The following is a 27398-nucleotide window of genomic DNA, read 5'->3' as shown; positions in this document are numbered from 1 at the left end:
TTAATTCCCTCCTTTGTTTCTGGAGTTTGCCTCGGACAACTCTGGCACAAACCCAGCAGCACGCATTCATCCACTTGGTTCATGTCCCAGCAGCCCAAATACTCACTCTTGGAAGAGTGAAACTCTAGGGAAATGAAACAAAGCATTTTAGAAGTTTTTTGGGTACTCCGTATGGAGCGGTTGCAGCAGCGCATAATTAAATTGAGGGGGATTGCTGAGATTTTATAGGATATTTGAATGAGATTTCACACAGCAAATAATTGTAATATAGCTATGAATTGCTTAGTGATCGCAGGCTGTAAGAGCTAAATATTGTGAAGTTCATGTAACTACTTTCTGATCGTGCAAATACACAACCTACTAATTGAACAGTTTTAAAGGAATAGTACACCCAAAACATGATTAGCCTTCATTTTCTACTCACCCCCATGCTGAACAACACTCTGGAGTACTTTTTTGATATCTCAAATGCATCTGGAGATCTAGGAGGCTTCTTGCTGTCTGCTGACATTCAAATAATGGAGGTCTACGGTGCCCGAGACAGAAAGGTCCATAAAAGTCCACAAAAACGTGTCAATATTCCTCCATACTGCTCGTCCAATGTATTCCAAGTGTCCTGAGTGGGTAGCATCCAGAATTTACTCGAAACGAAGTCATTTAGAATGTTTTTAGAGAAAATGAAGGCTAATCATGTTTTGGGTGTACTATTCCTTTAATGATCAAAGAAGAAGGCACTCTTTTCCAGAGTTAAAAATATAACATAGGTCACAGATTAGCAGACCAGGGTCAGAATCTGGACCCACCTGCTGGCTAATCCAGACCCATTCTGATTTAAAACATTTATAAATTACAGCATGTCGTCTGACAGCAGTGTCTAATTTGACTTGCGCCGCTTTTCCTGTTTGTACGGTAAAGCCCTCCAAAGCGTCCGGCACCAGGCTGCACGTGATACAAATTAGCCAATGAGCTGCTGTCAGTCTGGGTTGCTGCTGCTAGTTACGTTTAGACACAGCAGGCAAACCTGTGGCAAGCTGGGTGGGAAAGAGGTGGGAAAGAAGGAGAAGACAATGAGAACAAGGTAAAGAAAGTGTGGACTGCTGGAAGAATTGTGGTTAACTGGTTAAAGGAAAATAAAATGGTGTGCTCTAAGATGACCCTGCACATTTTAAATATGTTTGGCTCAACCTGCTGCTGTGAAACAAGATTCTCCACCATGAACATAATCACAAATAAACACCGTCCAGGCTTCAAATAAGCACCTTGCTATGTGTTTGAGAATGGCTTTGTTGCCCAGGTTTAAAGCTTTGCAGGTCAGCCTTAAGCCCACTGCTCTCATTAAGCAATAAAAAAGAAGCAGTCAGTTCAGTTGTTTTATTAAATATGAGAATCAGGAAATTGTCTACATATCAAACTGAATGATTGTTGCTCTCTACTTCAAAAAACCCTTCAGATTTTAAAATGGAAAAAAGATTTTTTTATTATTATTATTTACAAAGTCAATGTATAACATGGATGCATAAACACCTAATTTTATTTTAGTGTTAAATTCAGTTTAAGATAACAGATTAAAATTAAAAATGTCTCTGGACCTTTACTGGTTGTTGATTTTCTTTATTCGGACCCCACTGATTTTTAATTGCTTACCCCTGGAATATAGCATCATCCTCAACGTCTCTTAGATCATCATAATTTTTTCCTATTAGTATTTGATTATTAGAAGTATATATACTATGGTTAATATTTTGAGTAAAACTGTATCCTTCTTTATTTACTTTAGTTGACATAATATTAAATGTAACACACATCATGTGTGAACCCGAGCAAGACGGCTGGAACCTGAGCTAGATGGCTCCAGACAATTAACTTTTTTTTTTTGCACCGTGTTTTTTTTCTCCCACACTGTTTATATTTGATCACTGCTGCACTTTATGGAATGGAAATTTACTGTCTGAAAAGCTTTACAAAATTGTCATTTTGTGTACATTCTGTGTTTACAAAATGACAATAAAGGTTGTATAAGTCTAAGTTAATGAACAATCAGTCAATTAATGAATTAATCAATTAATGAACGGAACATTAGTGATCAGTGGCAGGAGTTAATTTCTCTTGAATCCTGTGCCTTTAAAAACCTCAGAGCGGTATTCACAAAAAATATGGTAGAGTGAGGCATACTTCTACATGTTCTATGTCTTAAAAGTAAAGCATACTGTAGATGTATTATATATTACACGTTTATTAAGCAAAACCTTTTATTTTGTGTATAGAATTGGACTGGCTGAAGGAATGATAAAACATTTCCGATCTAATGGACACTTTCATGTGCTACTTTGAATACTTTGGTTTTCATCAAACCAGTCATTCAGTATTTTTTGCATCTTGATACAAATCCAGTTAGAAGCTCCCAGTATGGGTCCCTATTAGGGCTGCAACTAACAATTATTTTGCAAATCGATTATCTGTCGATTATTTTTTCGATTTGTTGATTAATAGCCAAAGGTCCCTTAAAGTAGAATTTTTACAAAAATTAAACCAGATGAAAATAAAACTTTTCCAATAGAGGAGTTTTGGATCGGGCAAACTGACAGAGTGTTTTTATCTTCATGCAAAATATTTACATGTTTTTTTTTACAATATTGGTATAATTGCTGCTCTAAATGGAATGCTCTGTCAGCTACAGGTGTGTATTAAGAGTCTCTACGTTCCAGTTAATGATTAATCGATTACTGAATTAGTTGACGATTATTGTAATAATAATCGATTAATCGTGATAAATCCTATTGTTTAAGCCTTACTGCCCTTACTGTTTTCCATCAAAGCCACAGCTTTTAATATTAACTGCAGCCCAGATGATAGTTCCTCTGCTCTCTGCTCCTCATGATGACGCTGGTGATGCAGCTTAAACCTCCATGTAATTCATTGCAGGCTGAACAACAGTGTTCAGATTTAAACTTAAAACAAGCTGATTTTGTTGTAGGCCTTAACTTCAGCCTGTGGTCATGCTGCTTCAACAGCTTTCTGTGCAAACACACAGCACAGATGTTCTGCAATGGGGTGTGTGCCTGTTGTAGTCATTTTCTGGCAATGAATTTTGCGTGAGCCAAAATATATTTTTAAGGCTTGTTTTTCCTTTGATTAGCTTTCAGAGTATGGTAGAGCAGGTGAATAAAGTGGTTGTTTTTGTCCATACTCTCCTGTCTCTAGTAGTGCGTCAGTGAAATTAGAGAATAAAGTAGCCACACATTTTAGAGATGCATAAAGCCAGTTTGATTAACAGGAGAATGCACAAATCAGGCAGGAATACTGCAGTCTGACTTTGGAACAAGAAACTAAAAAATATAAATCAAGAATCATCAACACTGCTGGGGGGGTTAAGAAATCACTTAATCTTCCATTATAGTTTATAGCGGTTTTCATCTACTTTATTAATCACACAAGCTACGAAAATCACTCAAAATAAACTCTACGGTAATGTTTACAATGTTTATATCTTCAAAGTCAAACAAATGAGGAATTATGGAAAAGAGCAAAGGCAAGCTCCAGTACTAATAAAGTCATCTGACAGGCTTCCATCCATATATCACCCATCATATATCGGACTCGACTTAAGAGGAAAGGAGATCGGGCCTTCTCTGTTGTTACTCCAGTTCTGTGGAACCGTTTACCTCTTCAAAGGAAATCTGCCCACAGCCTGGATCATTTTAAATCGCTTCTTAAACCTTATTTTAATTCTCCAGCTTTTAATTGAAGCAGTGCTTCACATTCTGTTTTGTTAATTGGTGTCTTTCCTGTAAAGCACTTTGGTGCAGTTTTATACCTGTTTTTAAAGTCCTATATAAATAAATTTGACATTGACATAGACATTGACACTCCTTCACATAAAGTTAACAGTCATAGCTAGTTTTTTTTTTTTATCAAAAGAATGCATTTATCAAAAATAATACATTCACAAAACATTTAGAGTGGTGCGAAATAAACATATCAATTTTACTGAAAAGAGAAAATATTGCCTATATAAATAATTGTTTTATAAATTTTGAAGGGTCCAAAATAAATGAATATATATTTCTTGCCACTTGAGGAAATAAAGTGATTTAGAGGCTTCACCATGGAGGCTGCTGCTTTTCTCCTGAGCAGGTAAATGTTTGCATTAGCAGACCTGGCAACCAACAGTAAGGAGAGCAAATACTGGCCACAAGTTACACTTAGCAACAAAACACCAGATACAAAAAGAGAAGAGAATAATAATTTTAAAAAGTAAGCAAAGAAAATAAAGAATATATATGTTTTATGCATTAAGAATAAAATGTAAAATATTAAGAGTAAGCACAAACAATGCAGTGAAAAAAACACGGAAAATAAGTAATTAAAGTAATTATTTAAAAATTAAAAATCTAAAAGGAGATATTTTCAATGAAGGATAAATTTTAGTATTCTAAATTAAAAATATAAATTCAAAAATAAAGCAATAGCAAGTCAGAGGAAAAGACAAAAAGGAAAATTTGTATGTCGTAAAAATTAGTTATAAATAAATAAAAAATTGAAGTAAAAAACAAACAAAAAATATATATATGCGTCATTTAATTCTCTTATGCTCTTCGTATCAGATGGTAACTTTGTTTACAACTATTTAATATAAAGTTTAAAAAGTTTGAAGCCTTCCAGCCTTTTCAATTCTAGATAATTTTCCTAAAGTTTGTAATTTTCGTTTGCTTTAAGTAGTTAAATAAATAAAATGTTAAGAAAACAAAAGGTGAAGTGTCTGGTTACCAAACATCTACAGGAAGAAGAAAAGGAGGGTGGGATGAGGAGGAGTTGGCAAAGATGTTGTCATGGTTACAAGCAGCCTGCCTGCTGGGGGTAATGATGTAACATTTCCTCACTGTCCTTCTCTGGCATGGAGGAGACAAACAAAGGGGATGTCTCCACTGAAAATCTGAGCCAGTCAAACTTCTTTGTGCGTTCTTGGCCATTTTAAGTCAGCTGTTCTGTTTAACTTATATATAAAACATCTGTTTTACCATAACACCATCTTATTTACAAGTTTCCTTAAAACTGCTGCTAATTGTTTCCCAGGAAAAGGCTGTAGAGGTTGATTCCTACCACATGGGGGCGACATTCACCTCTTAGTGTTAATAAGGTGGAACAACTAGAAGCACAAGGAGGACAGACTTTATTGTGAGCAGGTCATGGAAAATAATGCATTGTGAAAATATACACAAAGTTTCAGCAGAAAATACAAGAAAATAAATCATTTAAAATCTGCAATATTTTGGCCCAAAAATCTACAAAATAAACCGCAACATTTTCTTTGGTTATTTATTATTATCATTATTATTATTTAAATGTCTTTATCTGAGCGGAACAGAGCAGATTTAACAAATCCAGCTGCTTAGATTGTCTTCATCAGTACTGTTGCATAATCACAGAACAACGAACAAGATAAAGATGTTTCCTCAGGTAGCTGCTTCGCTCCTCTGGCTGAACAACACCTCCACCACCTTGGGGTCTGACAGAGTAGAGAGGTCCCCCAGGTCCCTCTCATTGCGAGCAACTTGGCGGAGTATTCGCCTCATTATCTTTCCTGAGGAGGAGGGAGGAGCAGAGGATGAGCATTTCAGAGGAAAACAAAGGAGGCCAGAGGGAGGAAGAGGTTGCAGGAGGTACCTGAGCGCGTCTTTGGCAGTGCTGGGGCGTTTTGAATGAAGTCTGGCGTGGCAATTGGTCCGATTTTCTCTCTTACTAAAGTAGTAGGAAGAAGATGTATATTTAACATATATTCAGAATTAATCAAAGATAAATTCTGAATATATACTAATGTAATAATCAGGAAAAAAATCAGCCAAACCAATCCTTCAGTGAACTCCAACTCTGTATACTAGAAACTCTGTTGTAGCAGCATTAAAACAGCTAGCAATTTGTTTTTTTATTTAAAACACAAAAAAAATAGCAACAAAAAACAATTATTCTCTCCGTTTAAAGCAGAGTACATATGTGACATCTGATCTGTCATTTTGTTCTTTAGAGAATTAAAATGTTTTTCTCTGCCATAGCAGAGTCCAAACGTAGACTTGATCCTCTCTGTCAAACATCTTCATAACGCCACAGCTCCTCATAGCTAGTTGTTTTTTCCACATGGACTAGATTGACTTTTATTTTCGACGGAGAGCAAAATGCATGGATGACAGAATCTTTTTGAACTCTGTGTTACACTGCATCCATCTTGGCTCCACGCTGGTACAAGCTCTGCAGTAAATAGGCATCCATTACATACAAAGAGAGTGTCAGCAGTCTCTGCAGGGCCACACCAGAGACAGAAATGTCCAAAAATATCCATAGAAAGAAAATGTTCTCGAAGGCCTTATAAGTTCAATAACTATAAAATTATATCTAGAATGCCTAGTAAATAGAGAGCCACCGACCCAATACCTTGATCAAATATCGGCTTTCATATTGACTAATTAGCTGGATTTGATTTCAGCGGTTTGATATCAAATATTGGAGATCTGATGCAGTGCACTTCATAGGAATTGGTATTTCTTTCTTTTTGTTGCTTATCTGTTAGTAAATAATATAAAGTACATTTACATCTGTGTTCATTTGTTACCTTTTTGTATTGTTTATGTGAAGAATCTGTATCAGATATGGGCCGATACGCTCAGGCCAGGTATCGGATTGGATTGGAAGAAAACTGGATGGGTGCACCTCTACTAGTAGGTTATGGACCAGATATGTTTTCAACATAATGTGTTGATTAATGTATCCTTTATGTGTTTATTTAGCCTCTTAAAACCCACCAGGTTAAAACCTGCCTTTTCTCAAGAATGTCTTTATTACTGCTGTTCAAAAAAGACCTATCATTTCTGAGAATAATAAAAACAACAACTTTGAGTCATGTTTGGACTGATGCAGGTCGGTCTGTGTTCTAGTCACCCAATTTATATATTAGGAAACTAGAGGGTTAGCTTTCAAAAAATGTATTGCACATGTAATTTGGGCTTACAGTTCCTAAGTTATTTGCTTTTCCATTTGGGTATGCAAAATAGGCGAGGATTATCCAAAATGAGGTGGATGTTAAGAGGTTAAAAGCATATCATAGATACCAGGCTATAGTAAAATCACTGCCATTTAAAAGATTCATTCCTGGCTGGTTTTTGAGTCATTTTCTTAGTCTTAACAAAACATGTAAGCCTTGTTCTTAAAAAAACAATATTTCACAGGAATAATACAATTAATTAATTAATTATTATTAATATTTGAGTCACAGCCTCACCCATTTTCTTGAGCTCCTCCACCATCTTCTTGTCGAACTCCCTTCTGTCTTTGAGAGTGACAAAGCAGTAGAGGCATTCTCCCTTCACCTTGTGAGGTCGGCTCACCACAGCAGCCTCCGACACGTCTGGATGCAGCGTCAGCGCCGCCTCCACCTCCGCTGTGCTCAGAAGGTGGCCTGGAGGACGACAACAAAGTCACCAACTAAAAGACTTCAACTATCCCATTTGCTGGCCTTTTGAAGCAGACTTACCCGACACGTTCAACATGTCGTCTATCCTCCCTGTGATCCAGAAGTACCCATCTTTATCCCGCCTGCCACCTGAAAAGAAGAGAAAAACAAACTCGATGACCTCCAGAAGAGAGTTGAAGGTTGAAGCGTGAAGGTTTCTCTTTAATGTCTCACCATCACCAGTCACATAAAAGCCTGGAAATTTTTTGAAGTAGATGTTTTCGAAGCGCTCGTGGTTTTCATAAACTGTGCGCATTATTCCCGGCCAGGGTTTTCTAAAAACCTACAAACAGCAAGAGGGATGTATCACATAAAATAAAGAATAAAATTCAAATATAGTTATTAATTAATTAATAAATTTTTTTTTTTTGCTGTATCTAACAAAAAAATAACAACAACAAAAGGTCAGATATAAGATCTGAAATGCACTGTTCTGGTGGGAAGCTTCTGTATTTATTATAATTAAGAAATAAAATAAAAAAATTACCAGATAACCTTCAGCCTCGCCTTCCACTTCCTCTCCATGTTCATTCAGGATGGTGGGCTCTACTCCGAAGAAAGGAAAGGTCTGAAACATGAGTTGAGATTACTCAGTTTTTTCATTTAGAAGGTCCAGTATAGCTTCAGAACCTCTCAGAGGTCCACACACCCCTGTTAACATTCCAATCAAAAATTAAATGCTGTTTTTTAATTCATGCAGTTCTTTAAAGAGTGGATTTAACATGATGAAAGATCCTATGAGCAGGAAGGATCTCCTGTAGAGGTCTGTATCGCAGCTGATCTGAATACACTGAAGCCAGAGAGAACCAGCTACGTAGAACCCACTCCGTGCATAAAGAACCCATGATGGGATTACAGACCAGAACCTTCTCGCTGCAAGACAACATTTCTACCCAATGCCATACCATTAGTTTAACAATGTTTGAAGCCTACGTAGCATTGAAAAAATTGAGCTAAGAGATCATGAGGAAAATCAGTTCATGCCTGGTTTTCTAATGAGGAAGAAAACAACAAGCAAACTGAGGAGCATTAACAGGAAAAATTTCCATATAAATCATTAGTGTTCAGATAATTTTTCTACATGTACTGCAGCTATTATATGTAAGTAAATAGAACAAATCTAAAACAAAAAAAAAATCTCATATACCTAATTCATTATTTACTCAATGCAACAAATCAGTAAAAAAAATAAAATAAAAATACAAAAACGAAGCAGTTACAAATGTTCTGGCAATATTCTGTTTGTTTATATATTTTAACTGAGAATATCAGAGTTAGTGTGACTTACAGCTGATCCTGGTTTCAGAGGTGTGGCGGCTGGTAGAGGTGTCAGCACATGACCTCCCTGCAGGAGATTTAAAAACAACATAACTAATATATCATAAACTAAATCTATCTACAGGTATACAAAAGTAACCTTTAATCTAGTTCTAACCAGTTAGCTCCAGGTTTGGTTGCACGATATAAAAGAAATCACAGTTGACATCATTACAGTTTTTTTTTTTTATAATTTCACTAAGATGCAACATTTGGTATCAGATTCTGGATGCCACTAGACCAGGGGTCTGCAGCCTTCACAGGCCAAACAGCCGTCCTTTCCTCTGTCAAGCTAAACAAAAATACTTAGATCAGCACATGTTGTGAGCTTCTGGATGAAGGATATAATTTTTGGTAAATATCTACACAAGACAATAGATCTTTATTTTTAGGGGGAAACAATTTCATATTATTTTTAGGTTTAAAAATAGATTATTTATTTATTTATTTGTAAAATAACAGATGAACACATTCTGGAGAATGTTGTAGCAAAGGCTATTTTTCCAGCCCAATGGCCAGAGAAATAGATTTTTTTAAACAAAGGTGCACCATTAATCTCAGTTTCCCCTATTTTCTTAAATTCTTCACAAAAATGATCTTATCTTGCTCTGCAAAGGCCATTATCATGTTCTAAAACGTTTTATTTAAATTTGAAAGCATTATATCTCGTGCAGTGAAAACAAGTATCTGTTGTTTAATGGTTGTTGCTTTTAATATAATAAGATTGAAACATTGAAGATGTATTTTGATCTTGTGAAACTGTGATAATCGGCTAAAATGTGATTCGGCATACTGGACTGTTTAAGAATCAGTAATCTTCGCACCCCCACTACAAACATTAGGGGAACCTTTATGGTCCTTCTTATGCGCAGATTCTGAGCAGGTATTTGGTTCTTAAAAGAAAAATACTTAAAACTTTTAAAATATGTTAAAACATTAACAGGTTTCTCAAGTTATCAAGAGCATCTGCAGAAGGTCCAAAGAGCCAGAGGTTAGTGATCCCTGCACTAGAATCTCATTCAACAGATTACAACATGTGTTCGTTCATCATATTAGAAATGCTTTCAGAAATAACCTTTAGAAAGATAACGAACACTTTGTTTATGAAGGTCGCCTTTCTGTATAAAAATAGTACATTTTATTGCTCTAAAAAAAATCTAATCTTGAATGTAATTGTAATCAAAATTAATCATAATTGGCATTAATAGGGTTTGAAAACATGAGTATAAACATGTTTTATTTAGTGAATAATCTGTTTGATGATATTCTGATTTAATGCATATGGATAACGGATGGGCTTTCACTATACTTAGTGAATACATCTGATTAGTAAACCTTAAGAAACTGGGAGGGAACCCTGAAAATAATATAATCAGTATTGCCTCGCCAACAATCTCAGAAGATAAGTTTTCCTGATATTTAGTTCTGAGTGTGGGAATGATTCAGAGGGAGCCTCACCGTCTCAGTCTGCCAGAAGGTGTCGACCACAGGACACCTACCCTGACCCACCTCCTCGTAGTACCACTGCCATGCCTCAGGATTGATGGGCTCGCCAACACTACCCAGAATCCTCAGGCTGGAGAGGTCATACCTGGCAACACAGCAACGGATGGACTTCAAAAGGTCATAAGGTCATGTTTCATACTTATCATACAGCCTGACTTTACATCTCTGATGTGTGAACTTGTGAAACCATTTACTCTTTAGAGCCCATTTGAATACTTGAAGAAATCCTTTTAATAATCTGGATCTTTCCTCAACTTGCTGCTGTGGCTGGACTGTGAGGAGGTAAAAACTGAATAAGAGATCGAATAAAATTTTTTTAAGCAGATCCTGAAATTGATAAAAGACCAGTAGGATGTGATCATGTAACTTTAAGGCTGAGCTTTTAATGTTTAAAGAGAGTTAAAAAATAAAAATAAAAAAATAACAAAACAGATGCATAAAATTTTAAATACTAATTTGTTGATAAACCTCTAGTTCAAACATAATGTTTCAAAAATGCAAATGAATAATACTGTAGATGATTTTTCAAAAATCAAATAAAAATACATTAAATACATTAAATGTGACAAAGTCAAAAAATAAATAAAGAAAAGATAAACTGTTGATAACTATATAAAATATAAAAAAAACTGATATAAGACACAATTTCCTGAGTTCTTGAGAAAAATTATTAACAGAAAAAGTTATTAACAGAAAAAGAAATTGAATAATATGTTGTATAATATAATTGTTGTAAAATACTGAAAGAAAGTGAAAGTAGTAAAAAAAAAATATATATTTTTTTTTTCTACTGCATTTTGCAGGGTGCCAAATCGCTCTGGCTCAGGGGAGATATAGGTGGCGGCATGACCTAGTGCTCCGAATGATGGCTGACGTTTTCAAGCAGGCCAGGAGAAGACCTCAGCCGACTAAGCCACAAGTACCATCAATGCAATTCGTCAGGGAAGGAGAAAAGCCATCTTCTAGTGAAAGGACCAAGATCCTCCAGTGGGCACAGGGGTGGAGATGACAGTCGATCTGGGGAAGAAGCTCACATTCCCACCCATCGTCCAGACCACCTTGAGGTCTGACGTTGTCATCTGGTCAGAGCAAGCTAAGAAAATCACCCTGGTGGAACTGAGTGTGCTTTGGGAGGAAGAACCTAAAATACCAGGAGCTCATCATGGACTGCAAAGACAAAGGCTGGCAAGCATGGCTGTTTCCAGTGGAGGTCGGGTGCAGAGGATTCCTAACACAGTCAGTGTGGTCTGTGCTCACTGCACTTGGCATATCTGGCAAGGAAAGGAAGACAGCTGTGCACAGGATTGGGGAGGCAGCAGAGAGAGCCTCATGCTGTTTGTGGTTTAAGAGGGAGGAGGGGGGCCTGGATATGATGGGCAGTGACCTGGCCACCACTGCTGACCCGCCAGCTGGAGGATGTAGCCGTTAAGGGTCGAAACACCCCGTGAAGGTTGGGCACCGTTTGATGACATCAGCTCCAGGTCAAAAGCCACCAACAGTCACATTAGGGAGTGGCTGTATGCATAGCATCACATGATGTATTCAACAAGTTTTTGCAATGCTCTGAACTTCCATATCAATTTAGTTTTGCAACATGATTTTCTCGCACATTGTTTCCATTTGATCACTGCTGCACTTTATGAAATGGAAATGATCATTTCACTGCTAAGCTGCTGCTAATTTACTGCCTGAAAGCTTTACATAACCAAGGTTCGTATACACAGAGTGCATACAAAACAACACTAAAAGTTATCTAAGTATAAAATAAAATAAAAATATAAAGACATGGAAAAATATAAGAAAATTAATCAATGAAAAAGAGATTAGTTATTATGAAAGTAAGAAAAAAATTGATTTATAAAAATTAGGGGGAAAAAAAAGCTAAAAATTAGAAAAGCAGCTAAACGATTATTTCTGTAGAGGGATAAAATATTATCAAGTGAAAAAGAGAATAAATATAAATTTTTTATAAATCAACAAAATTTTGGAAAAGAAATGTTTAACTTTTAATATTATTGTTGGAAATGAATCGAAAGGAAATAATAAAACTCAGATTTTTTTCTAAAGTAAAAAAAATCATCTCTTGGTTCCCCTCTAGCAGAAACACTTTGAAAGCAAATATTCAGTCCAAACTACAGAAGGTCTGAGCTCTAAATCATTAACTCACTTCTGCAGGGGTTCTTGTCCGTACTTCATCAGCAGGCGGATGGCCGTGGGAGCCGTGTAAAACTTGGTCACCCTGTATTTTTCTATGATCTCCCAGAACCGGCCGACGTGCGGGTGAACTGGGATCCCTTCGAACTGAAACCACATTGATTTCATGGTGAGTGGGGATTGGTTTGGATTTGCTTCCTGGTGCCAGAACGATGAGCTGACGTAGACTCACGAGGACGCTGGAGGCGCCATTTGCCAGAGGGCCGTAGGTGATGTAGGAGTGACCTGTGATCCATCCGATGTCTGCCGTGCACCAGTACACGTCGTGGGGTTGATGATCAAAAACACATTTGAAGGTGAGGAAGGTGTAGAGCAGATAGCCAGCGACAGTGTGAACCACTCCCTGTTGGGATTATAAGTCAGGCAGAGCTGACGTCAACAGTCTAACATCAACACTGAATTTGGAAAAGTCTAGCAGTTTGCAAAACTCATCATGCATCTAAATCTAGTAGAAACCTGAATGCATTTAATTTGAATTTTAATGAGATAAGCCAACATAAAGTAGTGCAGGAAAAAGATGGAAGGGAAATGGCAAAAAAAAAAACTTTGATGCACCTAAATAAATAAAACACAGCATCCAATGCAAAGCAGCTAGTCTTCGAAGGGATCAGAGGTTTGTTAGAAAGCTTTAGAGAACAAACTGCATCATTAGGACCAAGCAGGCTGGAGGACAGGTTGGAGAGTATTACAGTATAGCTGAGGTAGGAGCTAATAATATGCATATATTTAATATGTTCCCTGTTAATAAAGAAACTCTGATTGTGCAAGAAACCCCCTTTGAGACTGTAAAAGACTAAAGAGTAGTTGAAACGGTCCAGTCAAAGCTCAGATCTAAAGCCTATTAATCAGAAGTCTTAACACTGACTGAGCAGCTAAAATATTACAGACATGAGGGATGAATACAGATGCTTTCCACCGTGTTTCTTTAAATAAAAATTGTGTCATTTTTCTTCCATTTTAAAAGAAAGTTCAGTTTTGATTACATTTATACAAAAAGTGATTAAAAAAAAACCTCAAAGGCAGCATTATTCCATTACTTTAGGTTTGCCGGTGGAGCCGCTGGTGTAGAGGATGAAGAGCGGATCCTCAGCATCCAGCCATTCAGGTTCACACTCCTCAGAGGAGTCGCTCATCGCCTCGTCCCACCACACGTCTCGGTCTGAGTCCCAGGAGGTCTGCACAAACACAGAGCAAATCATTAACAGGGTATGCAGGTTTTTATTTCATTCTCTAAAGTTTATATGCTTATATCTAAATGTCAGGCAATTGAATTTAAAAAAATGTTTTCTAGTGCTTTTAAATAGAGCAGGAATGTTTTGGAGTAGGTGGGCATCACAAAACATTCGCCATAAATGGCAACAGTTAAAAAAATGTAGCTAAACTGAGGTTTTCTGATGGTTTTTATTGTTATTTATATCTGCAAATGTCAGGTGTTTCACAGACAACAATCTCAATATTTGTTATTTTGCATATTCTTCATATTATTATAATAATAATTATTATTAACCTTCATTTATACAGCTAGTTCTGCTGGAGTTTAGAGCAAAGAATATAAAAGAGAAAATCCACTTCATAGGAGCTGATTTTTTCCCCCTGAGGCTATAAAAAACATGCCAACCTGTAGCTTGTTACAAGACGTCCCTGTTTTCGTCCTGAGCATGTGATGCTTGATGACCAGGCACTTGGTGACACTGGACGACCCTCTGTGAGAAAACAAAGAGTAAAACAAAAAGGATGGGAGTAAATGAGCAGCTCTGCTTTTGGGAATTTCAACACTCTGGCATTAATTGGTTCACTGAGGTTTGTTTACCTCACATGTTCTTGTAACTTCCTTAAAACCTAGTTGCAGTTTCTCAACTTTTCAGGGTCAATGAAACATAATGATCATTTATGAGGAATATCACATGTATAAATATTGATAACACAAATATTGACAAATAAAAGAGTAATACCCAGTTTGTAAGGGACTCGGATTTTAGCTAAAGATCATTTTTTATCTGATTCTTTCAGGTCCCATCAGCCCTTATCAGTGTTTTGTTCCAGTCTTTTGTTTTCAACCAACATCTGCTCCAGTGTGTCCATCTGATGATAACCTTTCCCTGCATGCTCTGCCTTTTTGCTCTCGTCCCTCTCTGACTCTCGTTCCCATTGGAGACGAGCAGCTTGGGCTTTTCCTGATGGGTTTAAGTGCTTTATGTTGCCCGGCAACCTGGTAATCTAAAAGCCCAGCGGTGTGTTGTTTCCAGCCACTCTGATAACAGCTGACTGCCCCCTGAATGTGTGTGTGTGTGTGACTCATTTTCCAGGGAACAAGTCCCATTATCAGGAGCAGCTTATGTAAAATACGTCTGGTTGCTGGGAACTGGGTATATAATTTCTGACCGTATGCGGGGGGACCTACTTTTCCCTGCACTTCTCCAGCGCCTCGTCAGAGATCTGCTTCAGGTTGATCAGTTTGTCTCCTCTGTAAACACCATCTGTGTGTGAGGGATGTACAGTCAGAAGGAGAAGCATATAATGAGGTGTGACACACAACAGATGAGCATCATTTAAGCCCCCTGGTGCTGCAGCATAAAATAATGTCCTTGTGACGCACATGCTTGAAACCAACGTACCTGCTGTGACCAGAACGCTGCTTTGGGCGTCCATGATTCTCTCACACAGAGACTCTGAGGAGAATCCTGCAAACTAAACAGAGAGGAAAAATAACATCAGAATCTGCATATTTATTATCTTATTCTTATGTCTAATTAAAGAAATTTGCTCCTTTAAATAAAATAAACTTGAGACTTGTGTGATATTCGTGCCCTAAACTGTTGGTTTTACCTCCTACTCCAGTGTGTTGAACACTAATTAAATGGATTTCAAGCCAACTGATTGTATTGTTAGTTGAATTAGTCATTAGTCAGCTGAGTGTTGGAGTTTTCCCATCAGCTCTGCTTTGTTTTGACTGCTCTCCTACAGAGCCTGCATACTTAGAGTAGTGCAAACAGGCTGCAGCTGAGCGTTTGCTTTCAATACGGGAACTCTCTTTTATGTTGCTGTGGTTGTCTACATTTCCTGTTTTGAATGAATATATTGGTCTATACCAGGGGGAAGTGGCCAGTGGATCCTCCCTGCCAGTCTATTCAAATAGTTACCCTTAGATGAGATAAAGAAATATTATAAAGCTTGATTGCAAACATTGAGTTATTAAAGGATTCCCACCTAAACTAGAATGCAACTCTTTCATTTCATTTCAAGGCACTTTACAGAGACAATTCAACCAGATCGTGCAGTCACATTGTTTCAAAGTTTTCCATCTAAGGAAAACCAGCTAAATGCATCAACTCATTGACTAAAAGGCAATCCCTCACACCAATCATGCTTGGAGTGACAGTGGAGAGGAAAACTCCCTTTTAACAGGAAGAAACCTCCAGCAGCACCAGGCTGAGTGTAAGCGGCCATCTGCCGAGGCTGACTGGGGTTTAAGGAGACAGAAGCAGACATATGCCGATTTCAGACGCAGGAAACGACAGACGATGAGGCTCATAACACTGCTAAGCAGAATCATCTCTGGAAATCGTGTGGCATGGTAGGAAAACTGTTATTTGTATGAATGTCTGAAGTTTCATGATTACGGAGGCTGACTGTAAGGAGGTGACGCGGTCTGCTCATGCGCTCTTTGTTATCTGAGAACCATGCCTCAACTGACCAGCACCGGCCCTATTGATAAACTAGTACCAGTTTAGCGTGGTTCATTTATGTCTGGCGCAGTACATTTACATTCAACAGTTATCTCTGTTACCGTGCTTGGACCAGCACGGTTTCAAAGAGGTAGTGTAAATGGGGATATAGAAAAATAAGCACCGATACAAAAAGTAGTTTGTTAACTATTGCAGGCCTTTTTATTGGCCAGCTGACCCCAAGGTCCACCGCTGCTTTCTTTGCTCTTTGCTCCATTTCTCTATTTTATTTTTTGTAACTACAGTCCCAAAGCCTTAGAATTGCCACTATAACTATTTCCAAAGTGATAGATATACTTTTTCTTTTATTTCTCGTGTATTCTTGGGTTGATGTGTTACGTTTTAAGATCTTTTAGCCAACGGTACTTCGTGTTGTCATATAGGTTCTGTTTAAATGTAACTTGATTCAGACAGTGGATTAGGCCTGTGTGTAACTACTGAAATTGTAACTGGTGGTTAAACACAGCTAGTTTATGATTATATATATTTTTACATAAGTCCAGGCTAGTGGATAACTTTTCCGCCTTTAAGTTTGACCCATGATCTTAAACATTCAGGTGAGGGAAAATAATGCAAACGATTAGAAAACTATAAGCGGATGAATACTTTTACTTTTTTACATTTTATAAGTCACAAAAACATAAAAACAATTTTTCTTCTTTTCTGCTTCTTAAAATCTAATATCCGCTTTAATAAAGCCAACAGTATTAACCATTAACCTTTTAATACTAGTCATCTACTGCTGTAAGAATGACGACTTCAAAAAACATAATTCCAACATCTTTGCAAATGTATTCATTTACAGAAAAGGAAGTGAACGCAATTCTGTTATATAGGAGGAAAACAATAAAATGATTTTCTGGAACAATATCTGTTTAATAACAGAGTTATAGTCAATATCACATCGCTCACTTAGAGAAATGGAGTACTGAGGGATGTTTTTCAGAGTTGCCCTCTAGTGGCCATAAAAAAACGTTTTCACTGTGATGCTCCCTGTGGGCTTTTACCTCAGGAGCCTGCTTGCATCATTTAGTCAGTGGTCTCCATTTTTTATTTTTGTCTCATTTGCCAGAGCGGCGAGTCAAATTTTGTACCTGCTTATTAACAGACTAAGCAGTATTATTTTAAGTAAGCAAATAAAGTAGTCCCTATAAAAGATGTGTAAACCCCCATAGATCTATAACTTCAAATTTCAATCTTAGTTTGAAAATCTTCACAAATCATTATTAAAAAAAAAGTCTTTATCTGCATAAACTGCTGGAGGGCCAAATATGCATCATTTTTGACTTGAAGTCAGGGGTTAGATTTCGGACACCGGTGGTTATATTGTATATCTTTGATACTCTGCAGCAGGGGCGTTGCTAGGCACAAAGCTTTACTGGGGCACTGGCCCCCTAGTGCATATGCCCCTCCTTCCATACATAAATACAGACAAGCACACTGCCCAACCCTGATACATTCCTACCAAAATTACCAGTTGAGATATTAATAAGTGCAAGAGCATATTTGTTTTAACAAACATGAACATTTTCAACATTGCAGCTATAAAAAAATAAGACATCACCAACTTTAAAAATAAAACGTTTCCTTATACACATTCTGAAGTAATCATTAATTTCTAGGTTTCAGAGTTTTAGTTAGGGGGAAATGTTAACTCATCCTGAACTAAGTTCAGGATGAGTTAATTTTTTGAGCATTAAAGTGTACCTCCTATTTATCATTTTTGCAAAGTGGTCAATCACTTGACTGTGACTCAGCTTAGAAAGTTCTTCCTTTTCAACTGATAAAATAGCCAGATGATGGAGCTAGTCTTGTCCCATTGTGCACCTCAGCCAAGTGTGGAACCTTCTCAACAAACTGAATGACCTTTCACAACTACAGCTAATGATTGTGATTGTGAGGGAGATCTGGATGACCTGCGTTAGTGTTGGGAATATGATGTTATCAAGCAAGTTGAAAACACACTGCATATCCTTGATGACAAGGCTTTCTTTTTCAACCATAAAAAGCTTTCAAACCATTTTGAATTAAACAAACGTTTTTTTACTCCAAATTTGTGCTGGGGATAGTGGGATAACTTCACTTGTTTAGGACCATCATGCTTTCCCCCTAAGTCACTAATGTCCCCTTCTTATTTGTGGAGGCTGGTTGTTGCTCCCTCATCACCTTCATGGTCCTGTATCTCCTGTCTCTCACCTGTCTCTTGCCTGTCAGTCTCGCCTCATCCTCCCTTTCCTACTCCAGCACCTTCATTCTCATTCTCTACAGCAAACATTAAAAAAACGTAAATCTATAATTATGTAAATATCAATCATATTGCTTATAACGTCCCTAATGTAACTGCTTAGCTTAAATCACTAATTCATTACGGGACCTTACCTCCCTCTCTCATCTTGTTTTACTGCTTCCCTGTCTCTGCTTCGTGTGAGGAATTTTCTGATGTCAATCTACAAACCAATGCAGTAATTTTCAGTTAGTAGCCTATAAATCATGTGGTTTCACTGGGAAAATAATAAAATTGACAGGTAAGAAACATTACCAGAACTAAAAATGCGTCGCGGCCGCACAGTGTCCCATCCAACTCAGTTGAGAGCAGCGCGTTAATTTACCTGCAGTTCATGCAATGACATGCGCTGACGTGGGGGCGCTAATACATCCTCAATTTGGAGTTAACGACACACTTGCTGCACGTTGGAATTATCTAAATTGATGCATTAAAAAATGTAATACTGTTGCAAATATTCATGAGATTTATACTGGGGCACAGCTCATTTATACTGGGGCACGTGCCCCAGTAAATGGGGTCTGGCGACGCCGATGCTCTGCAGTTAGCAGCTTAAAAGCTCTTTTAAGAACAGGATTAATCTGATAAAAATAAATAAATATGTTAAATGTCCTGTTCTGCATAAGTAAAGAAATTCCCTTCTAGTGACTGTTATTCGTACAACCAATTCATCTGCTCTAATTTTCAATTCCACGTAGACAAAAGTCACCTATGTGAGCAGGAAGAATAAACTGAATATATTTTTTCACTGTAATAAAGCCCAAATATAACATAGAAAATAAGATGAATTAATAATTGATTGCACTCAAAATCTTTTAAAAAATGTTTTCCTCCCCTTCTGATATAACATTTCTAATAAATGCCCCAGAAAAAACTAATTGAATTTATAATTAAAATGTTTAAAGAATGAAATAAATGTACTTAATTTATATTTTAAATAAGTATCAACTACTAATGCTGAGAAGCTCTGTTTTTTCCTTTCTGAATGTTATTCTTAATAACCGCTTGGCATTAAATATTCCTTATCTCTTCCTACATATATCCATATTTTTATGTTCCAGTTAATATAGTTTATTAATTAATAATAATCATTTATTACTTTTTTTGTTTCCTTTGTTAATGTTAACTCTGCTTCTGTTTTTTTTTTTTATACTTATCAATGTTTCATGTTATAATTTACAATGGAAGCGACATCATTTTATTTTAATCGCTAATTTGCACAAATGATATATTCTGTAGTTCTTCTTGAGTTGGAAGTATATGTTTGTGGATATACTTGTCAACATTTGATTTTTTTTATTTTATGGTTTTTTGTTTTCTATTCTATCTTATTATATCTGTTCTGCATAAGTTTGTGTTGCTAATATACAGTTTCTTACTCTCCAATGTAGTTTGATGAGTTTGGTCTTTGCTAAGTAAAAAAAATAAAATTATATATATGTAAAAACAGAAGTTTTAATTCTTAAAATGCATTCAGGTCCGAGAACAGGGTCTTATCAGACTCAGCCAAGCAGTTATATATAGCTGATTCAGCTATGGCAAATTTCTCCCCCCCTCATCTCCATTTATAGATGAGTAACCTTGTTCGATCTTACATAATGGGCCAGCCGTCCATTAAATGCTCTTTTAGTCAACTGCCATTTGCCTTCTCCTTTGCCTGACGCTTGTTCCCAGGCCAAGGTTAATAGTTCATGGGGTGTGAGGTTTCAGCTTTGATAACAGCACTATGATTCAGGTCACGAAGGACTCTGGACTCAGCAAAATGTCACTGTGTTGGCTTGTCTTAGCCTGCCTTTATGATTATTAATTTGAAATAATCAAATTTAAACCCAACAAATTCACAAAATCCTTGCTTGTATAATATTGTTCATGTGAGACATGATTAAACCTTTGAGACACAGACAAGGTCATTGAATCCAGTCAGCCAAAATCAGGCCTTTGTTGGTCATACAGAGTCCACCTTGGAGGGTTGCAGATATTTTTAACACAGCTGCTAAACTATGTGTGGATGAGGAAGGTTAAATCGCTAAAATAGCATCCCAGACTGGAAGCAGCCAGGAGGGTCTGACCCATATACTGAGTGCAGGTGTTGTCAGCTCTGCATTCACACAGAAAACAGCTGACAACTACTAGAGTGCGGCAGTCTGCACCCACAGCAGGGATAGGCTTTCCTGTGAAAATGAGGTCAGAGCAGCAAACACAACCAATGTATGAAATGTTTAGTTTTTCAAATGAGGACATATTAAATTGGAATGCAGCAGAATTGTTTGTTTTTTATTGAAAACACTGAGAGACCAAAAGGATTACATGGATCCCCACTGAATATGCGAAGATGGGGGGAAAAAAAACACACAAAGTTAGCAATATGTATATTATGTTTTTGTTCCTTTTTTTTAGCCAAATCAGACATATCAAACAAATATGATAAAACTTTATTTATCTGGCTGCCAATGACATACGAACACACACAGATGTGTGATGCTAGCCACTTGAGATGACCTATTCAGGAGTGCACGGCCCATGCTTACCACAACAGAGTGAACAGCCCCTATCCTTGCACATGCCAGCATGGTGTAGACGAGCTCTGGGATCATGGGGAGGTAGATGGACACCCTGTCTCCCTTCTTCACTCCTGAGAACACAAAAACATGGTTATTTGAATTAATTTCCAAAGCAAAATCTGTCAGAACAAAATCTCAGATAATTCTAAATTATAATGGTAACTAGAGAGAGTAAAGATATTTGATCTGTGTTTCTGACAGACTTCCTCCTGAGACTGAAAGCTTCCGTTTCTTTTTCTTCTTGTTTGGAAACTAATATAGTGTTTTTCTTTAAGTTAATACAATTCATTATAACTGGGTTGTGTAGATGTTTTTACTAACTCTATATAGTCAGCAATTTACTTTGCTCTCTTTTTTGTATTTAATGATGAGTTACAGAATGGGTTTTATATATTTTTTGCTACCTTGTTAGCAGACACTTACACTGCAAACTATGTAATTAGCTTTCTGGCTATGTCTTTGCTAAGATAGTTTACATACCATGCAAGGTTACCAAGCAGCAAACTATGCAATTAGCTATCAGAATATCATTATATTACTCTAAAATGAGACACTCTTTTGATTAAAGGTATCTCATTGACTAATACAAGAGTAAAAAAACATGATTAAAAGCTGCCAAATGGAAACCTTATTACTTTGGAAAATAAATTAAATTAATATACTTAAAATCTGACAGAAAAATCTGTTGAAAATTGAGAAAAACTCCCTATATAACTAAACACCAAAGACACATTTTGAGATACTACATGCAGTTACTCCTTCATAGAACTACTAAGAAACCAATACAGTATTAAGGATAATAAATACTACTTTAGTGAAAACGATATGGAAACAACAGAAAATATTTTGCAAGAATGCTATAAAATCTAAACATTTTGTAAAAACTTTAATGGATGAAACTAAAAGTAGTTCATTTCCAGAGACACAATGAACTCTGTTGTTATCTAATCTTATGTTTTACAGTTTTTTATTCATAAACAAAGAGTGACAACATCATTGCCTGTCTTTTATGTCTTCCTAAATTGTTTTTTGATTTGTCTAATTTATTATTTCATTTAAGTGTACCTTTTCTGCATCCACCTGGGACTTGCAGAAATGTCAAACTGTCATGCCTATATTTAAAGCTTTTGTTACATAAATGTTTATTTAAAAAGATATCTAGCTATGCTACATAGAAAGCTAATTGCATAGCTTCCTAGGTAGCTAGCTAGATTGTTAGCAAGATAGCTCTAGCTAATAGACTAAATAGACTGAAAGATTTCTTTGATTTTTGTAAATTAGAAAGCAGAGAAAAATAGTTAAAACTTTTCTGTGCCAAATTGTGGTTATCAAAAGTAACATTTAGGTGTATCATTGACTAACCGTTTGCTAGATAGCAAGTACTAACAGGAAACGAGTGACAAACAAAAACATTTCAATTGTTTGGAATTCAAATTTGCTTTAAAGGTATTACTAAAATTAAATCTCAGCTTGTTAAAAATGATTTGTTTATCAGATACTAGAATGTTATATGTTTCCAGTGAAATAATGTAATGACTTCAGAAATATAAATGTGAATCACTTTTTTTTTTTTTCTGCTGTCATACAGTATTGGGGGGTCATTAAAACTGATGTTGTAATATGTAATTTTTAGTCTCTTAGGTGAGTTTCTCACCCAATTGTTTGAGCACATTGGCACAGCGACAGGTGTGGCTCAGCACTTGGCCATAGGTGATAGTCTTGTGATGTTCCGGCGAGTTCCCCTCCCTGGAAACAAAACAATAAACTGAACAATAAATTCAGAATTTGATTCAGGCAGTTTCTCTTCAAGGTCAAAGTGAGATTTTGTGTGTAGATAAAAATAATTTATGTGGATATATAAAAGAACTCTAAAAAATGTTCTAGGAGACATGAGCTTTTTATTGTATTAACTAAGTTAGAGAAGAACCATCTTTCCTTTAGTTAGCAATTAGTTTACAAGTTAGCATCCGTTAGTCAGGAGTGTGCATGGGTGCACATGGAACGGGTAAATAAGCTGTATGGTAAAGCAATTTGATCCAACAGTAGGAGCTGTGAAGTTGCTCTGCAGATTCTAAGCGTTCATAGCAGAGGCAACGAGCTCCAGTTGTTACTGAGTCTATATTTGGTTTGGATGTTTGTCAGGACAGCTATTTACAAAACCATGTGCCATTGTGACTGGAAAAAGCAGCAGACACATTAACTGTATCATTTAAGATAGAACACATAACCGTACTGCAGAAGCCTATAGAAAATGACAAAAAAATGGTAAAATAAGGTTGAGGAAATAGTAAATGTAACATGATGTTTCATGTTGTTGTCTTTTCAATTTTAAACTTCAAACATTGTTTTGTCACTCTGAGTGAACAACAAAAGCTTCTCCTATTCAAGTTCGGCTTGTTTCCGTTACCTTAGAATAAGATATGGAAATAATGACTTGCTCAACATGAATTAATACATTTAATTCATGTTTTTTTTTTATTCTTTTTTATGAACCACTGTTTCTCTTCCTTACCATTGCCAGTGTTCTGCCTATTCGTCAGTGTATTTTGCGAGTTTGTTATTTTTTGTTTTTCTTTGGCCATATTGCCTCAGTATATGTTGACTCTGTATTATTTTTTGTTATTTTCTTTTTAAAATTGGAAATATAAAATCACAAAAACGTAGCTTAAAATAATATCACAGTGTTTGATATCTTCGAGTAATATTTAGGGCTATAAATGTTCTTAAATATCAAGTTTACTTGATATTTAAGTTACTCGGAAATACATAGAGCTGACAACTTTTTATGTTGTTAATGATCATGATGAGTCCAAAATCGCAAAAAGAAAATGGAAAGCAGCTTCCTTATGTTTTTTTCAAGTGTGGCTCCCCATTATTAATTGAAAGTGGGTTGCCATGAAGTTCAGAAAACATAACTGAGGCGCTTCCACTACTCAACATTTTCATGTTCATTAAAAATTAATAATATCTACATAGTGGGAGCGTTCTGTGGAGGGATGATTTTGTTTTCATTATGTCCCCAATAGTGCCAATGTCAAAAAATGTTGGTGAGACATTCATTTCGCTGTATTTGTCATTTGACAGGATTAAATGTACAAGTACATGCACAGACTTGTGTTGTTATTATCTACCTGTCTGGCCCGCATGTGAGTTGGTTTGGTTCATGTGATTTAAGGTACAAAAGGTGTGGAACTATCTTGAAAAGAGAGTCAAAATTAAATTTGTCATAGATTTTCTGCTCAAATAATTGTATTCCTTTCATTTGGGTATTTTGCAAGTTTTTTTGTTTTGAATGAGCATTTAGGCTGATTCAAGATGTACCAGAGAGTTGACATACTTTCTGTCAGCTCAGTGTTTTAAAATCCTACCTTTAGTCATAACACATTTAAGATGATGGTCAAAACAAACCATGCAGTAACTGAAAGCTTGGAGATCCACTATTATACCTCCCTGCAAGCTGCGCAGAAAAAGCATATGCAACCAGCACACATAATGTGTGCTTTGATTTGGTGCAAACAGTATTGAAATGCCTGGATGATCTCCAGTGTGCCCATGTTTCACTGATCCCCTATACTGCTGAGCTGGTAGAGCAGCTGCTTCTTGTTTGCAAAGCTTCTGCAGTTGACAGAGCAAATATGAGCCTTCATATATTGTTGCAGCAACAATAAAAAGTACCACACAGAAATTCAAAGCTGGGATAAATCCTAAATAGAGATGCAAAGTAGGACAGTTGAAGCCATTACAATGTGCTGCTGCTAAGGTGATTTATCTGGTGTAGCGTAGTTGGCACTGGGGGCACAGCAGTAGTGCTTGGCTGGAATATCTGACATAACTCATTTTTTAAACTTACCAGTAATATGCAACCTTTTCCCCAAGGTTCCCTTCCTTCACATGCCTGTCCAACACATTATAGCACATGTTGGTTTTGGCTCCTTCCATGCATTTGACGAATATGTTGCCCTTTGTCACGTCAAAGTTGTACTGAAGCATTGGACCAGTTGCTGGCTTCTTCCAAAAGAACTCATCTGCAACCTCCTTCCAGAATGCTAAAATGTAGGGACTTAAGAAGTCATTTTTGGCATTATGATACAAACTCAGGGAAGTGGGGGTCTGACCTACCTTCTGGATTCTCCAGCGACTTCTTGTACATTTCCAGATAGGAGCTGAAATCAGGCACATGAGCATCCCTCTGTAGATCAGGAGGGGGGTGGTAAATTTTCTCCTGTGATTCAGGAACAACCATTTTAAAAGCACGGATAGAGACAGATATCTGTCATTAGAAGTAAAAATGGTTTGATCTGGAATATTTCCTGCTGTGTCTGAATCCTGCAGGGTAAAGTGAGAATAAGGCCTCCTGCAATGAAGCAACACAATTCAGCATGCACAAAGACCCACCTCTAATCCCGGATCTGCAGACTGCTCCCTCAGTCTGCTTAGTGTCAGGGAAGCCAATCAGGTCGTGGAACGGAGCACTCCCACTTTTTCATTGGATGAGCTTCCACTGGCATGTTGATCACATTATGTTTCCAAGCCAGAGGGAGGAGGAAGAGGAGGACGTGGTATGGTGCAGGATGAGTGCTTTGGATTCAGCCTGGGGTTTGTTTTCAGAGGGAGGGTGTTTGGCATCCATGAGGAGAAAAAAAACAACAACTGTCTATAAAGACTGATATATAATATTTAAACAGTGACAAAACACTGCTTATTACAATGATACTAAAGCATGTTTGTTTTTTTCTACATGTTATTTAAATGGTGTAATGTTTATTGTTTACAATAATATTCCCTTTTTAGTGTGAGCTCATATCTACATTTGACATCAGACCTTCATCTGTGAGAAAACAAGTTTAGCAGTTGTGAATATGAGTCAGAAAGTTAAAACTTTACATCAAGTAAAAAGCATAATTTCACATGTGATATTTGTACTCATAAATGTGCGATTGGTACTTGTAAATGTGTAATTCATATTATAAATGCCTCATTATTGTGAAAAATTTTTTACTCTTACTCATAAATTTGTGCTTTTAAATGTGTCATTCATACTCACAAATTCCTGAATCTGTGATGTTTGTCTTATTGCAAAGTTGTAACTCTGTAACTTGTATTCATAAAACATCTAAAGGTGTATTTTCACAGCTTATGATCTGATATTATATGTATCTATGAGTTAACAACAAGGAACACATACAAATCCTAAATGTGTTTGCCCTATAAATTTTTTTAAAAACATATACATGTTTGATGAGTTTATATATTGCCAGTTATCTTACCCACTAGCCTTTTACTTTTTGTGTTTGGGTACCTCTGTGATTAAAAGGAGAGAAAAACAAGGCTGCATTTGAAACACTTGAAAGTGTAAAAACACTTTTAAGGAGGCCATTCTACATGCAATGTGAAAAAACAGATAGGGAGTTTTGTTACCAAACACTAGATATTGCCATTGAGTAATCAACGGGACAATAATGCAGTCCATATCCGATGTGATCTGTAATGTATCATCAATCATTAAAAAGGCTATTTGTTGAAAAGTTGATCAGGTAAACAAGAAATGAGGAGCTGGAGGAGTAAGACATTTATAAATAATAGTCAGATTAAAGGCCATATGGCATAGGTATAATCATGGGTGATTCTAGACAGGGGCAAGTGCCCCTGTATTTCATGTCCTGGTCCCTGTTATGGCCCCTGTACTGAAGACATAATACCCAAAGACATTCTAATGATGATATGTGCTGGAACAGACAGGGTTACTGAAAGGTTCTTTGGATCTATTTCATGTGTTTTCTTTACAAATTCTGTTTTACTAATTATTTAAAAACAGTAGGGTGATAGCTTCAGTGATATTGAGATAGGATTCCAGTATTTATCTGCTAAATGTTTTTTTTTTTTTTTCAAAACAAATTTTTAAAAAAGCTAAAATTTTTACAGCTGAATTTATGAGTTTTTCTTGAATTCTAATTCAGATTTTATATAGAACGGTCATTTTAACTTAAATGAAGTCAAAAATATGTAAAATTACTCAATTCTGAATGTACGTTGACCTAATAAGACATAGAATTTTTATTAAACCTAATTGAATAGAAATTTCACTTAATGCACCCATCTTAATGTATTTGAATCCCTTGCCCTATTTTTTATTTAACGCTTTTCTGTGCCCCCAAGAAAACACTCTGGCCCCCTGGTACATTTGGTCTAGAACCGCCACTGGGTATTATAAATAATAACTGATATGAAACGTCGCTTTAATAAGTGGTGGTCAATCATCGGTTTTGAATCTGGTATCGATTTAGTTGACA

General features: G+C 36.5%; 1 protein-coding gene across 2 annotated transcripts; it reads right to left on the bottom strand.

Moving 5' to 3' along the window:
• Positions 1–5154: 5154 nt before the first annotated feature.
• acss2l (acyl-CoA synthetase short chain family member 2 like) lies at positions 5155–25698 on the bottom strand. Of its 2 annotated transcripts, XM_038290844.1 has the most exons (19): positions 25504–25698; positions 25228–25330; positions 24959–25154; positions 22763–22854; positions 21076–21179; positions 15154–15226; positions 14940–15015; positions 14157–14241; positions 13576–13713; positions 12711–12881; positions 12492–12625; positions 10277–10409; positions 8790–8846; positions 7989–8069; positions 7676–7784; positions 7523–7591; positions 7271–7447; positions 5665–5739; positions 5155–5581 (listed from the first exon to the last, which is right to left on the bottom strand). In XM_038290844.1, the coding sequence occupies exons 2-19, from the start codon at positions 25256–25258 to the stop codon at positions 5454–5456; spliced, it is 1929 nt and encodes a 642-aa protein (XP_038146772.1). In that variant the 5' UTR covers positions 25259–25330; positions 25504–25698; the 3' UTR covers positions 5155–5453. The 2 variants fall into 2 exon arrangements, with proteins under 2 accessions (XP_038146772.1, XP_038146771.1); XM_038290843.1 differs by lacking the exon at positions 25504–25698 and having other exon boundaries at positions 25228–25497.
• Positions 25699–27398: the final 1700 nt, after the last annotated feature.

The sequence above is a fragment of the Cyprinodon tularosa genome, unplaced genomic scaffold (genome assembly GCF_016077235.1).
Source record: "Cyprinodon tularosa strain WSP-4 unplaced genomic scaffold, ASM1607723v1 ctg29, whole genome shotgun sequence".
Lineage (NCBI taxonomy): Eukaryota > Metazoa > Chordata > Actinopteri > Cyprinodontiformes > Cyprinodontidae > Cyprinodon > Cyprinodon tularosa.
Note: the sequence above shows the minus strand (reverse complement) of the source record. Positions and strands in the feature narration are given on the sequence as shown.